We start from the raw sequence: 13658 nt of genomic DNA, 5'->3' as shown, positions 1-13658 counted from the left end.
TCTGGAAATTTTCAGGCACAGAAAGCATTCTGGCACTCCCCAAACTGAGTGAGGACACTTATTATTTTTTTATTTGAGAAGGAGAATGGGGGAGAGGGGCAGAAGGAGAGAGGGCGAATCTCAGGCAGGCCTCATGCTCAGTGCGGAACCTGACGTGGGGCTCAATCCTATGAACATGAGCTCATGACCTGAGCTGAAGTCAGGACGCTTAACCGACTGAGCCCCCCAGGCGCCCCTGTATTTATTTGTTTTGAGAGACAGAGAGAGAGAGAGAACGAGAGAAAATGAGTGGGGAGGGGCGGGGAGAGAGGGAGAGACAGAATCCCAAGCAGGCTCTGTGCTGTGAGCTCAGAGCCCAGGGCGGGGCTCGATCTCACAAACCGTGAGATCACGACCTGAGCCAAAATTAAGAGTCGGACGCTTAACGACGCACTGAGCCACCCAGGCGCCCCCTGACGCTTATTTTGTATGCGTGTACATCGTAGGTCCAGGGAACGCTGTGATTTGTCCAAGTACACACAGCACACACAGCCTGAGGTTGAATCCAGGTCTCCCGCCTGCCAGGCCAGGCCCGGGTCGGGCTCAGGGTCGGGGTGCTGCCTGACGAGAAGCCGGGGAGTTTGGGGAGTGGTACTCATGGTGCCTGGGTCGGGGCCAGCTCTCCCGGCAGCTGAGCGGGCGCGAGCAGGAGCTGGAACAGGCACGGAGGGAGACGCAGCGGCAGGTAGAGGCGCTGGAGCGGGCAGCCCGGGAGAAGGAGGCTCTGGCCAAAGAGCGGGCCGGCCTGGCGGTGCAGCTGGCCGCAGCTGAGCGAGAAAGCCGGACCCTGTCGGAGGAGGCCACACGCTTGCGGTAAGGCCTTAGGCCTTAGGCCCCGTCCCGGGGGGACGGGGGGAGGGGGGTCTGCCTGGGCCCGCCCTGGCATTGGCCCACAGGGGCAGTTACTTAGGAGCCAGGCTTGCCAACACGTTCTAGCTAGGGCCCAGCCTCCCCCCAGGGAGCGTGGGCCTGGCTGAGCAGGTAGGCTGGCACCTGGCCCACGGCCGGCCACGCCCTGGGAGCCACAGTTTCCTGGGGCCCAGGAGGCTGAGTCCCAAGGCCTCAGGGATTGTATGTGCTGCAGCCTGGAGAAGGAAGCCCTGGAGAGTAGCCTGTTCGAGGTGCAGCGGCAGTTGGCGCAGCTCGAGGCCCGCCGGGAGCAGCTGGAAGCCGACGGGCAGGCCCTGCTGCTGGCCAAGGAGACCCTGACTGGTATGGGGGGCCCGAATCGGGGGTAGGGAACTCCAGGCTCCAGCCCGGTCTATAACCCATCGGGTTCTGGGGGCTCTGGAGGTTGGGAGCACTGGCCCTGGAGTCTGGCTGACCGGAGTTCCGATTCTGCTTTTGCTACTTAGATCTGAGCTCTCTCGAGCAAGCCTCTTCCCTCTCTGGGCCGAAGGTTCCTCAATGGCAGTTAGAGGTGATAATGCTCCTCCTCTACAGCTGTTGCCAGGATGAGGCGAGAAAAGCGTGTGAAGGCCTTGGCCCAGGGCCTGGTTCAGCCAGCGGTGGCTGTTTGTCCTCGTCAGGGCACTTAGGTCTGAGTTCTCTGCAGAGCCACGGACTCTCTCGGCCCCCCACCCGCAGCCCCTCTTCCCTCCACGTTCCCCACCCAGTGTCTCAACTCAGGGGTTCCTCTTACTCAACGAGCATTTACCAGGCATCTACTTGGGCCGTAAAAATTAATTTTGCTGTCCACATCTACCTGAGCCAGACAGAACCAGGAAGGGGCATGCTGACAGAGTCTCTGGTGGGCTTCCAACCCAGGAGATGGTTTTTAGATTGTTCCCAGTGGGGTATGACTTCCCCATGGTCACCTCCATTAGTGCTGACAGCCCAGCAAGTATGTTTATCACAATCAGTCATTAAAGGAGACGCCTTATAGAAAGCCGTGCAGCTTTGGAAAATTACCTGACTTCCCTGAGCCTCCATTTCCTCATCTGTAGATTGGGCATGAGACAAGCCACGTAGGTGTGTTACGAAGGTGTGGTGAGAATATATCTCTCATGTGCTCAGCCAGGAGTTTGACCCCTTGTAAGCATTCAGTCAATAAATCAGTCAACCCCATTATTGCTAACCCCATTTTGCTAACCTCCCCATTTGGGGGAGGGAGGTCTTCCTCATGTCGTTTCATTTCTTTGATGCCATTCGCAGTCGACAGGGAGGGAGACAGGGCCAATAGACTCATGTGGCAGATGGGGAAACTGAGGCCCAGAGAGAGCAGGGAGCTTCTCCAAGGGAACTCAGCCTAGATCCCAGGGGGACCCTCGATCATCTGGGAACTTGCCCACGTGGCTCATCAGGTTTGAGTCTGCTGGCCCATGGGGAGGTTCTGACCCAAGGCTGTCCCTTCCTGTGCAGGGGAGCTGGTGGGCCTACGGCAACAGATGACAACTACAGAGGAGAAGGTGGCTCTGGACAAGGAGCTGATGGCCCAGAAGCTGGTGCAGGCTGAGCGGGAAGCCCAGGCCTCTCTGCGGGAGCAGCGGGCCGCCCATGAGGAGGACTTGCAACGACTCCAGCGAGAGAAGGTTCGGGCAGCTGGTTGGGGCAGGCGGGGCTCTGAACCGGTGTCTCCTCTGTGACCTCAGGCAACTCACCCTTCTCACTCTGCATCAGTCTCCAAATCTGTGAAACGGAACCTCATCCCTGTCCCAGGGGCCCTGAGGGCACCTGTGAGGATCCACTGGGGATGCCTTATCAAACATGCAGATTCCCAGGCCCCAAATCTGGTTCAGCCAGATTTGGGAAACGCTGATCTAATGTATAGTAGGAAAGCACTTTTTTTTTTTAAGTTTATTTATTTATTTTGAGAGAGAGAGTGAGAGCGCGTGTGCAAGTGGGGGAGAGGCAGAGAGAGAGAAGAGAGAAGATCTCAAGCAGGCTCTGCACCATCAGTGCAGAATCTGATGCGGAGCTCGAACTCACTCACAAACCAACCTTGAGATCATGACCTGAGCTGATGTCAGACGCTTAAAGCTTAGCTTAACAGACTGAGCCACCTAAGCACCCCTGGAAAACACTTTCATTTGCTAAGAAGTGCTGTTTGCATACGAAAGACCACTCTGGGACCTGAGCACTTAGGCAAAGAGCCAGGTCACCAGAAGACCAAACAGAGCTATCTAAGAGCACTGGTTCTAGAGTTTCTTTGCCTGGGTTTGGACCTGATCTTGGTCATATATTGGTTAGGTTGCCTACGGCCTCAGTAGGCAACTGTAACGATGGGGATAATGATAGTATAGAGTATTGTGAAGGTGAGGTGAGATAATCCATAAAAAGGTTTGGAATAATGACTGGCAGTTCATAAGTGCTCCATAAACACTGATTGTTATTACCATGGCCCTAAGATACTGTCCAGAGCCCCGTGTTGGACAGGGCTGCGTCTCTCAGCAGTTCAGGCTGTTGCTTTATGACTTCAGGGGCCACCCCATCACGCCTAGAGTCAGTCGTCTTAGATTTGGGTGGATAGTATTTCCCTTCTCCAGCAGGGGGCAGCAAAGATTTGAAGAAGGGGCACCTGGGCCTACTTCTCGCAAGGTTGCTAGGGCCTACTGCTGGGGCCAAGTACCCGCCTGGGACCACCAGGGGGCCGTTCTTTCTTTGCCTGTGGGTTCTACCTACTCACCCATCCACCCAGTCCCCAGGGCGCCAGACTCCTGTGTCCTCTCTGACTCCTCCTGTGCCTTCTGGTTTGGCCTCTTAACATCACCGCATCTGTTCTCTTCTGTCGGGCTGCTCTGCCATTCCCAGACCCCCTTTGCTCCCCACAGCCCACCCCGCCCCTCACTACCTCAGCCCCGATCCCCATCCCTCTTCCACAGCTTCCAAACCGCCCCTCGATCCAGCTCATCCCTGGCTTGCCCCGACTCTTCTCAGAATCAGCCCACCCCTCTCTACAGCCCACAGGGCCTGGTCTGGCCTGGCCGCTGCCCATGGCTCTGATGCATGTCCCCCTCGTAGTTCAAGCTCCAGTGACCTTAGATACAGTGTGTCGGGTTTTCTCTTTCCTCCGGGCCCGGGGCTGGACTCTGGGTTTGGGGTTCTGTTTCTCTCTTGACCTGACGGGACTGCGGCTCATCTGTCCTTTGGGAAGTGTTCTCTGGCCCCCGGGCCAGGCTCCTGCCCCTCCCTGGGGCGCACACAGCCCCGGCGCGACCCCCGTCACAGCCCTTATCATTCACCCCACCTTGTAGTTGCCTGGTGGCCTGCCCTGCCGCTCAGGTTCTGGGCTACGAGTGGCTCTCGCTGGCCTGAGGTCGGTGAGGGGCCGCCTGAGTCCAGCCTTGCGGGTCACACGTGCCCGGGGCCTGGCCCGCAGGAGGCAGCGTGGCGGGAGCTGGAGGCCGAGCGGGCCCAGCTGCAGGGTCAGATGCACCGGGAGCGAGAGGAGCTGTTGGCACGGCTGGAGGCAGAGAAGGAAGAGCTGAGCGAGGAGATCGCCGCCCTGCAGCAGGAGCGTGACGAGGGCCTCCTCCTGGCCGAGAGCGAGAAGCAGCAGGTTCGTGAGCCCTGGGGTGGCCTCCGCTGCTGCCCCAGGGGCCCCTGTTCTCCCGGGGCTGGTCCCTGTTCAGCCGCTCAGCAGCTGGGAGCTAGGAGTCCCTCTCTGGGTCTCAGTTTCCTCACCTGCAGGATGGGGGGACTTCAGGGGTGTGTGTGAAACATTGCTGAGACCGCGTTCAGTGAGCCGTGCCTGGGAACTCCCGGAGCGGCTGTCACATTCGTGGCACTGTGAGCACTGGGTCCCAGAAAGCTGACCCACAGTCTGCCCTCCCTTCTGCCACTCCAGGCTGGCCGTGGTGTCCCCGGGGCTGCCTTCTGAGCGGTCGCTGCGTTGCCCACGTGTAGCAGCTGAACCCTCCTCAAAAGCGCTAACTCCTGACTTTCCCATACCGTAAAGGAGACAGGCCTGTCCTTACTGGCTGTGTCACTCTGAGCAAGCCACTCTGCCTCTTTGAGTCCCTTTCCTCATCTGTAAAAGGGGAATAACGAAGGGCCAGGATTACCGTGGGAAGTTGGCAGGATTTCTAAGTTGTGTCCACGTCCAGACTTGCTGTTATGGCGGTCGTGCCCTTTTCGGGGGCTACGGAGGGGGTGAGTCCGCACCGCTGCCCCGGGTCCACCTGTGGTGACCCAGACAAGGCACTGAGCCCCCAGGGGGCACATTTCCCAGGGCAGGGTCGGGGAAGGGCCCAAGCGTGCCCCCATGACCAGCCGAGCCCCCAAGCCCTTTGCTCCCCGCCTCTGCCCAGGCCCTGTCCCTGAAGGAGTCCGAGAAGACGGCGTTGTCGGAGAAGCTGATGGGTACACAGCACAGCCTGGCCGCCGTCTCCCTGGATTTGGAGCGGCACAAGAGAGACGCCCAGAGCCGGCAGGAGCAGGACCGGGTAGGGCAGGCCAGGCAGGTGGGCCTCCATCCGAGCCAGGAGGCACGACCCTGCTTGGAGGGGCCCCCTCTCCCAGGCTGTGGGGGGAGCTTCAGCCCCTCCGTGGGGTCCCCCACGAGAGGGAGGTGGCACAACTCTGCCCGGTGAATCCTAGTCTGAGGGAGAGAGCGGCTGTGGGCACAGCACTCACTGGGCATCAAGGGATCAGCAGACGGTGTGGCAGGCCCGCGGGAAGGGCCACGTTTGGAGCCGACCCTCCTGGAAACAGCCAGGGGAGGGGGACGGGGGCACCAAGTCTGAGGAGTCCTGTCTGTCCTAGAGCACCGTGAACGCGCTGACGTCCGAGCTGCGGGACCTACGGGCCCAGCTTGAGGAGGCTGCCGCAGCCCACGCCCAGGAGGCCAAGAGGCTGCAAGAACAGGCCCGAAACCTGGACAGGCAGCGGGAGTCCTCCATGCGCGAGGTGAGCCGTTCCGGGCAGCACACCCTAAATGCCGCGGGGGGCCTGGCCCCCTAGGGGCCCAGAAGAACATGTAAGGTTTGTCCCTGCATTTGAGAACGAGCGAACAGCCAATGTAGAAAGGAGGCGGTAAGCCTTTATTAAGCGCTCGTTGTATCTGTCTGGGACTCGGCACTGGTGGGGTCCCTGCCCTCTTGGTGTCCCTCCGTAGAAAGATCCTGGTGGATGATTATTTCAGGCCCAGACACCACTAACTCCAGCACGCTCTGCCCCCGAATCAGAACTCACACCTGTGGTCTGAGTCGCTGCAGAGCCGCGGGGCAGGTGCCTGTGGCCGGGGATACAGGTGCGGGCTGGCTTCTGCCAAGTGCTGGCTCCGGCAGGGCCCGTACCCTGTCCCGTGACAACCTGGCACCCTCGCAGGCAGAAGAGCTTCGGACGCAGCTGCGCCTGCTGGAGGACGCCCGTGACGGGTTGCGGCGGGAGCTGCTCGAGGCCCAGCGCAAGGTGCGAGACAGTCAGGATGGCCGTGAGGCCCAGCGCCAGGAGGCCAGCGAGCTGCGGCGCAGCCTGGGTGAGGGCGTCAAGGAGCGCGAGGCCCTGCGGCGTTCCAACGAGGAGCTGCGGGCGGCCGTGAAGAAGGCTGAGAGCGAACGGATCAGGTGGGGCAACGTGGGGGCAGGGGCCAGCTCGGTCCTTCACCGGGCCCATCCTTCACCCTGGATCACGTCCCTGGAAGCTGACTTCACCCCCAGGGTTCTGGGGAAATCACACAGATGGGGAGTCTGTGCCCTTGAACCACAGCTGGCCACGTGGGTGGTTTTAGGCAATTTTCCCATCTGAAAGAAGGGGAAAGGTAGCAGCTGACCCCACCTGCTGGTGTCACCCTGGAGACTAGCCCCAACCCTGGAGTCACCTGTTGGCCTCTGGCAGCCTCGGGCCTGGCCCCCGGCCCCACAGGGCTTAGCTCATGAGGGGCAAGTAACACTTGGGGCACCTCTAGGCCAAGAGCCAGTCCGACCAACTCCAGGGATTAGGGAAACAGACTTTTTTTTTTTTTTTTTAAAGTTTATTTATTTATTTTGAGAGACAGAGCAAGCAGAAGAGGGGCAGAGAGAGGGGGAGAGAGAGAATCCAAGCAGGCGCCTCACTGTCAGCGCAGAGCCTGACGCGGGGCTTGAACTCACGAACCACGAGATCGTGACCTGAGCCGAAACGGGAGTCGGACACTTCACCCACTGAGCCACCCAGGCCCCCGAGGAGAACAGGCTTCTGTGTAGATCCCCACCCTGCACTCTTCCCGGGACCCGTGGCTGCCGCTGACCTCTGCCCTCTGCCCTCTGCCTCCTCCCCCCCACTCCAGCTTGAAGCTTGCCAACGAGGACAGGGAGCAGAAGCTGGTGCTCCTCGCGGAGGCCCGGGTGGCCGCGGGCAGGGAGGCCGAGGAGCTGCGGGCCGGACTGCAGGAGGTGGAGCGCTCGCGGCTGGAGGCCCGCCGGGAGCTGCAGGAGCTCCGGCGGCAGGTACCCGCCCCGGGCCCTTGCCGCGTGCTGCCCCTTGTGCAAATCTCAGAGGAATCCACGAACAACAGAAGGCGTAGACCCTGTGAGAGGGATCGGGAGCTGGCGAACACTTGTAAAGAGCCCGCAGTAACTATTTCCAGCTCTACGGGCCATACGGTCTCTGTCGCGATTACTCAGCTCTGCCAACAGAGCGAGAAAGCAGCCCGACACAGTACGTACGCGTGTGGGCGCGTGTTCCATGAACACTTTGTTGACGGGCACCGAAATTCGATTTTATATCATTCTTCGCGTGTTAAGACGTAATATTCCTGGATTTAAAAAAAAAATTTTTTTTTTAACGTTTATTTATCTTTGAGACGACGCAAGAGACAGAGTGCAAACAGCGGAGGGGCAGACAGAGGGAGACACAGAACCCGAGGGGGGCTCCAGGCCCTGAGCCGTCAGCCCAGAGCCTGACGCGGGGCTCGAACTCACGAACCGTGAGATCATGACCTGAGCCGAAGTCGGACGCTTAACCGACTGAGCCACTCAGGCGCCCCTGTTCTTGGATTTTCTTTCCACCATTTCAAAATGAACCATGTCCAACTGTTTACAAACATGTAAAAACCGTCCTTGGCTCAGGCTTTCCCAGAAGACTTACAGAACAGGCAAGAGCCCCATTTGGCTCCTAGGCTCTACCTCGTCCAGAGATATCACAGCGTGACTACCAAACTCTCTTCATCTCCCACCAGGGCCCCCCCTTTACCGCTTCGGGCGCCTTCCTGTTGGGTTGAAGTCCTGGGAAGCCACAGGAGTGTCTGAAAGGAAGTCACATTTATGTGCCAGGCTCTTGCTGGGTGTTGTGCATGCAGCCCCCTCACTCTAGCGGCATGGGGTAGATGGGCCTTACCCCCCACCTGCTCCTGTGGGGAAATGGGGGCTTAGAACATACCTTTGTATTCCGCTCATCTGAGATTAAATCCCGGTCTGCTGCTTGTGGGCTGTGTGCCTTTGAGCAAGTCACTTCTCCTCTCTAGGCTCCATTATCTATTGAATAAGGATAATGTCAGTACCTGCCCTATAGACAGTTATGTGAGACTAAATGAGTTCGTACAATCGAAACGCTTAGAACAGATGTGGACACGTGGTAAGCACTCCGTAGGTCAGGCATCACTGTAGAGGAAGGTGACCAGGAGGCCTGTGCTTCCTGCCCTGCAGAATTCCTTTTCTTTTTTTTTTTTTTTTTTTTTTTTTTTTTTTTTTTGGGACAGAGAGAGACAGAGCATGAACGGGGGAGGGGCAGAGAGAGAGGGAGACACAGAATCGGAAACAGGCTCCAGGCTCCGAGCCATCAGCCCAGAGCCTGACGCGGGGCTCGAACTCATGGACCGCGAGATCGTGACCTGGCTGGAGTCGGACTCTTAACCGACTGCGCCACCCAGGCGCCCCCAGAATTCCTTTTCTGATGTGGGTCCAGCACGCCCCATGATAAGTAGTTGCAGTGAGGCAATAAATGGAGGTGGTTGGTGTCCAGGTGCCTGGCATGGCTGGAGCTCGGTGAAGTTATCTGAAGCAGGTCCCCTGTGGATTCGAGGTGGTGTTCAATGTCTGTGTCCCTGGAGCGCTGGGTCCTGAGTGCTCCCTGTGCCTGGACAGGACAAGGTATAGGGGCAGAGTTGAGCGGGCCCTCGCCACCCTGGGCTAGAAGGGGCTGTGGATGCCGAGAATGGATGCTGGGTCCTACCTGTCTGCTGTCTCTCACAGATGAAGGTGCTGGACGGTGAGAACACCAGGCTGGGCCGGGAGCTGGTGGAGCTGCAGGGCCGCCTGGCCCTGGGCGAGCGGGCAGAAAAGGAGGGCCGGCGGGAGGCCCTGGGCCTCCGACAGAAGCTGCTGAAGGGCGAGGCCAGCCTGGAGGCCATTCGGCAGGAGGTAACTCGGGTGTGGATGGGGAGGGTCTTAGGAGGCAGTTGCGGGGGTGCCCTGGGTTTCCTCCCCCACCCGTCAAGAAGCGGGTGGGGACTCCAGTGCTGGAGTCATTCTGAGACATCACTCCCGAGGACTCGTTCCTGTCCTCCACTCCTTGAGATTCTTCTCCAGGTATAATAGTAATAACAGCTGCGGGAACTGTGTAGCAGGGGTGAGGGGGGTAGGGGGAGCTCTGTAGACATAAGCTTGTTTGATTCTCTCAGCAGCCTAATGAGGCAGGCTCTCTTACCCCATTTTTCACAGAGAACCAGACACTTAGGCTCAGAGAGGTCAAGGGGTCTATTCAAGATCACACAGCCACCCAGGTCTGTCTGACTCCCAAGCCTATACTCTTTCCATTCTGCTTTTCTGGCTGTTTTCACCTTAGTGCATCTACTGTGTGACCTTGACTAAATCACTTAACCTCTCTGTGGTTCAGAGCACTGATGGGCTGGGGGCCCTAGCATAAGTCCTGGCATCCAGGGGCTCTGTGAATGGCGGTTTCTAGTGAAACTGATGGCTGTGAGTGGTTGATTTATCCTCTAAACCAGAGGGGGGTGTGTGGGATCATGCACTTCATCAGAAAATAATTTTTTAGTACATGCCTCATTGTGTGATTTATTGATAAGTTATGTGCACTGAGAGACAGTACAGCCTAATGGTTGAAAGAACAGCCACTGGAGGGGCGCCTGGGTGGCCCAGTTGGTTGAGCGTCCGACTTCAGCTCAGGTCATGATCTCACAGTTTGTGGGTTCAAGCCCCGTGTCAGGCTCTGTGCTGACAGCTCAGGGCCTGGAGCCTGCTTCGGATTCTGTGTCTCCCTCTCTCTCTGCCCCTCCCCTGCTCACACTCGCTCACACTCTGTCAATCTCTCTCTCAAAAAATAAATAAACATTAGGGGCGCCTGGGTGGCTCAGTCGGTTGGGCGGCCGACTTCGGCTCAGGTCATGATCTCGCTGTCCGTGGGTTCGAGCCCCGCGTCGGGCTCTGTGCTGACCGTGCAGAGCCTGGAGCCTGTTTCAGATTCTGTGTCTCCCTCTCTCTCGGACCCTCCCCCGTTCATGCTGTGTGTCTCTCTCTCTCAAAAATAAATAAACGTTAAAAAAAAATTTTTTTAAATAAATAAATAAATAAACATTAAAAACATAAGAAAGAAGGAAGGAAGGAAGAAAAAGAAGGAAAAAGAAAGAAAACGGCCACTGGAGCTACTGTGCTTGGCTTTGAATCCTGGCTCCGAGCTTACTAGCAGTTTGGCCTTGGCACAGCTGCTCTGTGCCTCAGTTTCCTCCCTTGTAAAATGGAGATGATTCATGGTGGTAAAGTTTTTTGGGGAAAGTACTTAGTCCCTGGCACTGATAAGTCCTGTCCAGGGAAGTGTGGGCTGTTAGTTTATTACTAATAAATTGTATATACTACAAGGCATGTACACAGAAAGAAGAGAAAAAAAGATTCTAGTAGTTAATTCCCACTTTCCCGCGGATATTCCCGCACAAACTGCCTGGGTGGAGGCCACTAAAGAAGCAGATGGTGTGCCAGCCACTCTTGGGTGGGTGGGCTCCAGGCTGGGCCTGGGAGGCGGGGCGTCGGGTTGGGGGTGGCCTTGCTGACCCCCACCTCCCGGCATTGCCCGACCCAGCTCCAGGGAGCCCAGAGGAAGCTGCAGGAACAGGAGGGCGAGTTCAGGGCCCGCGAGCGAGGCCTGCTGGCCTCCCTGGAGGAGGCACGCGGCGCCGAGAAGCTGCAGCTGGACCACGCCCGCAGCTTGGAGCTGAAGCTGGAGGCGGTGCGGGCCGAAGCCGCGGAGCTGGGGCTGCGGCTGAGCGCGGCCGAGGGCCGGGCGCAAGGCCTGGAGGCCGAGCTGGCCCGCGTGGAGGCGCAGCGGCGCGCAGCCGAGACCCAGCTGGGCGGCCTGCGCTCAGCTCTGCGTCGGGGCCTGGGCCTCGGGCGCACTCCCAGCCCGGCCCCGCTGCCCTCGCCTGGCTCGCCGACCCGGGGCGCGCCCGCTGGAGGTGAGTGGAGCCACGAGGGAAAGGGCGGGGCGGTGGGCGGGCTTCACTCTGGCCACGCCCCCGGTTAGGTCGGCTCCGCCTGAGAGCGGGCTGCTGTCTGGGCCATGCCTCTCCTTTAAGGGACCAGTCTCAATCCCGCCCCATATCACTTTCCTTCCCTCTGGGGAGTCTGCCCAGGCTCTTCCCCTTCGCTGATTTGTGTTCCTCTGGTTGCTTCATTTTTAAAGGAGGTGCTGGTGCTTTTTTTTTTTTTTTTTTTAATTTTTTTTTTAACGTTTATTTATTTTTGAGACAGAGAGAGACAGAGCATGAACGGGGAAGGGTCAGAGAGAGGGAGACACAGAATCTGAAACAGGCTCCAGGCTCTGAGCTGTCAGCACAGAGCCCGACGCGGGGCTCGAACTCCTGGACCGCGAGATGGTGACCTGAGCCGAAGTCGGCCGCTTAACCGACTGAGCCACCCAGGCGCCCCTTTTTTTTTTTTTTTTTTTTAAAGTGTTTGTTTTTCAGAGAGAGAGTGGGGGAGGGGTCAGAGAGAGAGGGAGACAGAATCCGAAGCAGGCTCCAGGCTTTGAGCTGTCAGCACAGAGCTGGACGCGGGGCTTGAACCCAGGAACTGTGAGATCATGACCTGAGCTGAAGTCCAACGCTCAACCGACTGAGCCATCCAGGCGCGCCTGATGGTGCTTGTTCTTAATGCCCCTGACTCCTCTGAGACTTTGAGGCTCCGTCCTGTATAATTGATCCTCACTCCCTCTCTCCATCAGTCTCCCACCCCTAGCTTGATACCCCGCCACACTAGACTTGTGACCCCAGCATCACAGCCAGACAGTTACCTACCCGGCCTAAAACCTCTTCCAGCAACTCCTTCAGAAATCGTTCCAGTCCCATTTGTTCCCAGGGCCCCGTGGATGACTCCGGGAAGGTCAGCGCTGTGCTATAGCAGGGGTGAGCACACCTTTGGAGAGCATCCTTGTCTCAGCCTGACATAATTCTATCTTGACTCCTAGGGCCTAGAATAGAACCTCTGGAATCTTAGCACTGTGGGCAATTCACTATGGGATACTGAGTTGTTGCCTCTTCAAATCCAGATTTAACCCCTGGATCACATTCGATCAGTTATGGAATACTTATTAAGCGCTGGCTGGGTGCTAAAGACAGCTTCACTATGGGATGGAGCAGTAAACAAACTGACTAGCGTTTCTGCGCTTAGGGAGTTTCTAGTCTAGGGAGAGGAGCAGACAATAAATGTGATATAGAGATGAAATAGAGAATGTTCTGGGTGGTAGTAAGGGCTGGAGAATAGGCAAGGACAAATGCATTCAAGGACATTGCTGGTGAGAATGTAAAACAGCACAGCTGCTGTGGAAAACAGTTTGGCAGTTCGTCAAAACACTTAGATTCACTGGCTGCCTGAGTGGCTCAGTCGGTTAAGCATCCAACTTCCGCTCAGGTCACGATCTCGCGGTTCGTGAGTTCGAGCCCCACGTCGGGCTCTGTGCTGATGGCTCAGAGTCTGGAGCCTGCTGCGGATTTCGTGTCTCCCTCTCTCTCTGCCCCTCCCCTGCTCGTGCTCGGTCTCTCTCTGAAAAATAAGCGGTTAAAAAAAAAAACAAACCTTAGAATTACCATGTGCCCCAACAATTCTACCCCTAGATATATAACCAAAAGAACTGAAAAAGGGGCCTTGAACAGATATGCGTACACCAACCATTCAGAGCATCATAAAAGGTGGAATCGACCCGTGTCCATCGACAGATGAGTAGATAAACAAAATGTGTCGTGGCCACACAAAGGAATATTATTCAGCCTTACAAAGCAATGCTATTCTGATCCGTGTTACAACAGGGATGAGCCTCGACAATATTATGCTAAGTGAAAAGGCAGTCCCAAAGGGACGCTTGCGGGAAATACCTAGAAGAGACACATGTATAGAGGTAGGAAGTAGATTAGAGGTCACTAGGGACTGGGGGCAGGGGACACTTGGGAGTTACTGCTTAGTGGGCACAGAGTTTCTGTTTGAGGCCTTATCTGTCAGTTTTCTGGGGCTGTAAAACAAAGTACCTTAAACTTCAGTCTGTGTCTCCCTGTTCTGAAGGCCAGAGTCCCAGATTAAGGTGTCAGTGGGACCATGCTCCTTCTGAAGTCTCTAGGGAAGGATCTGTTCCAGGCCTCTCTCCTGGCTGCCTGTAGTTCCTAGGCTTGTGGCAGCAGGACCCAAGCTTCACTTGGCCTTCTTGTGTGTGTATCCAAATTCCCCCTTTGTGTTAGGATACCAATAATACTGGATTAGGGG

The 13658-nt window shown here is 57.2% G+C and overlaps 1 protein-coding gene across 5 annotated transcripts in view; it reads left to right on the top strand.

The window, feature by feature from the left end:
• The window catches only part of CROCC (ciliary rootlet coiled-coil, rootletin), a 61541-nt gene that overhangs the window by 37046 nt on the left and 10837 nt on the right, over positions 1-13658 (top strand). For all 5 annotated transcript variants that reach the window (XM_049617988.1, XM_049617987.1, XM_049617985.1 and 2 more), the window contains 10 exons: positions 659-852; positions 1124-1251; positions 2401-2570; positions 4358-4537; positions 5289-5423; positions 5743-5886; positions 6307-6545; positions 7247-7406; positions 9150-9317; positions 10990-11362. In XM_049617988.1, the coding sequence (XP_049473945.1) occupies positions 659-852; positions 1124-1251; positions 2401-2570; positions 4358-4537; positions 5289-5423; positions 5743-5886; positions 6307-6545; positions 7247-7406; positions 9150-9317; positions 10990-11362 (1891 nt within the window). The remainder of the gene's footprint in view (positions 1-658; positions 853-1123; positions 1252-2400; positions 2571-4357; positions 4538-5288; positions 5424-5742; positions 5887-6306; positions 6546-7246; positions 7407-9149; positions 9318-10989; positions 11363-13658) is intronic.

Source organism: Panthera uncia (genome assembly GCF_023721935.1).
Source record: "Panthera uncia isolate 11264 chromosome C1 unlocalized genomic scaffold, Puncia_PCG_1.0 HiC_scaffold_4, whole genome shotgun sequence".
NCBI lineage: Eukaryota > Metazoa > Chordata > Mammalia > Carnivora > Felidae > Panthera > Panthera uncia.
The sequence above is the reverse complement of the archived record's forward strand: the minus strand, read 5'-3'. Positions and strand labels throughout refer to the sequence as shown.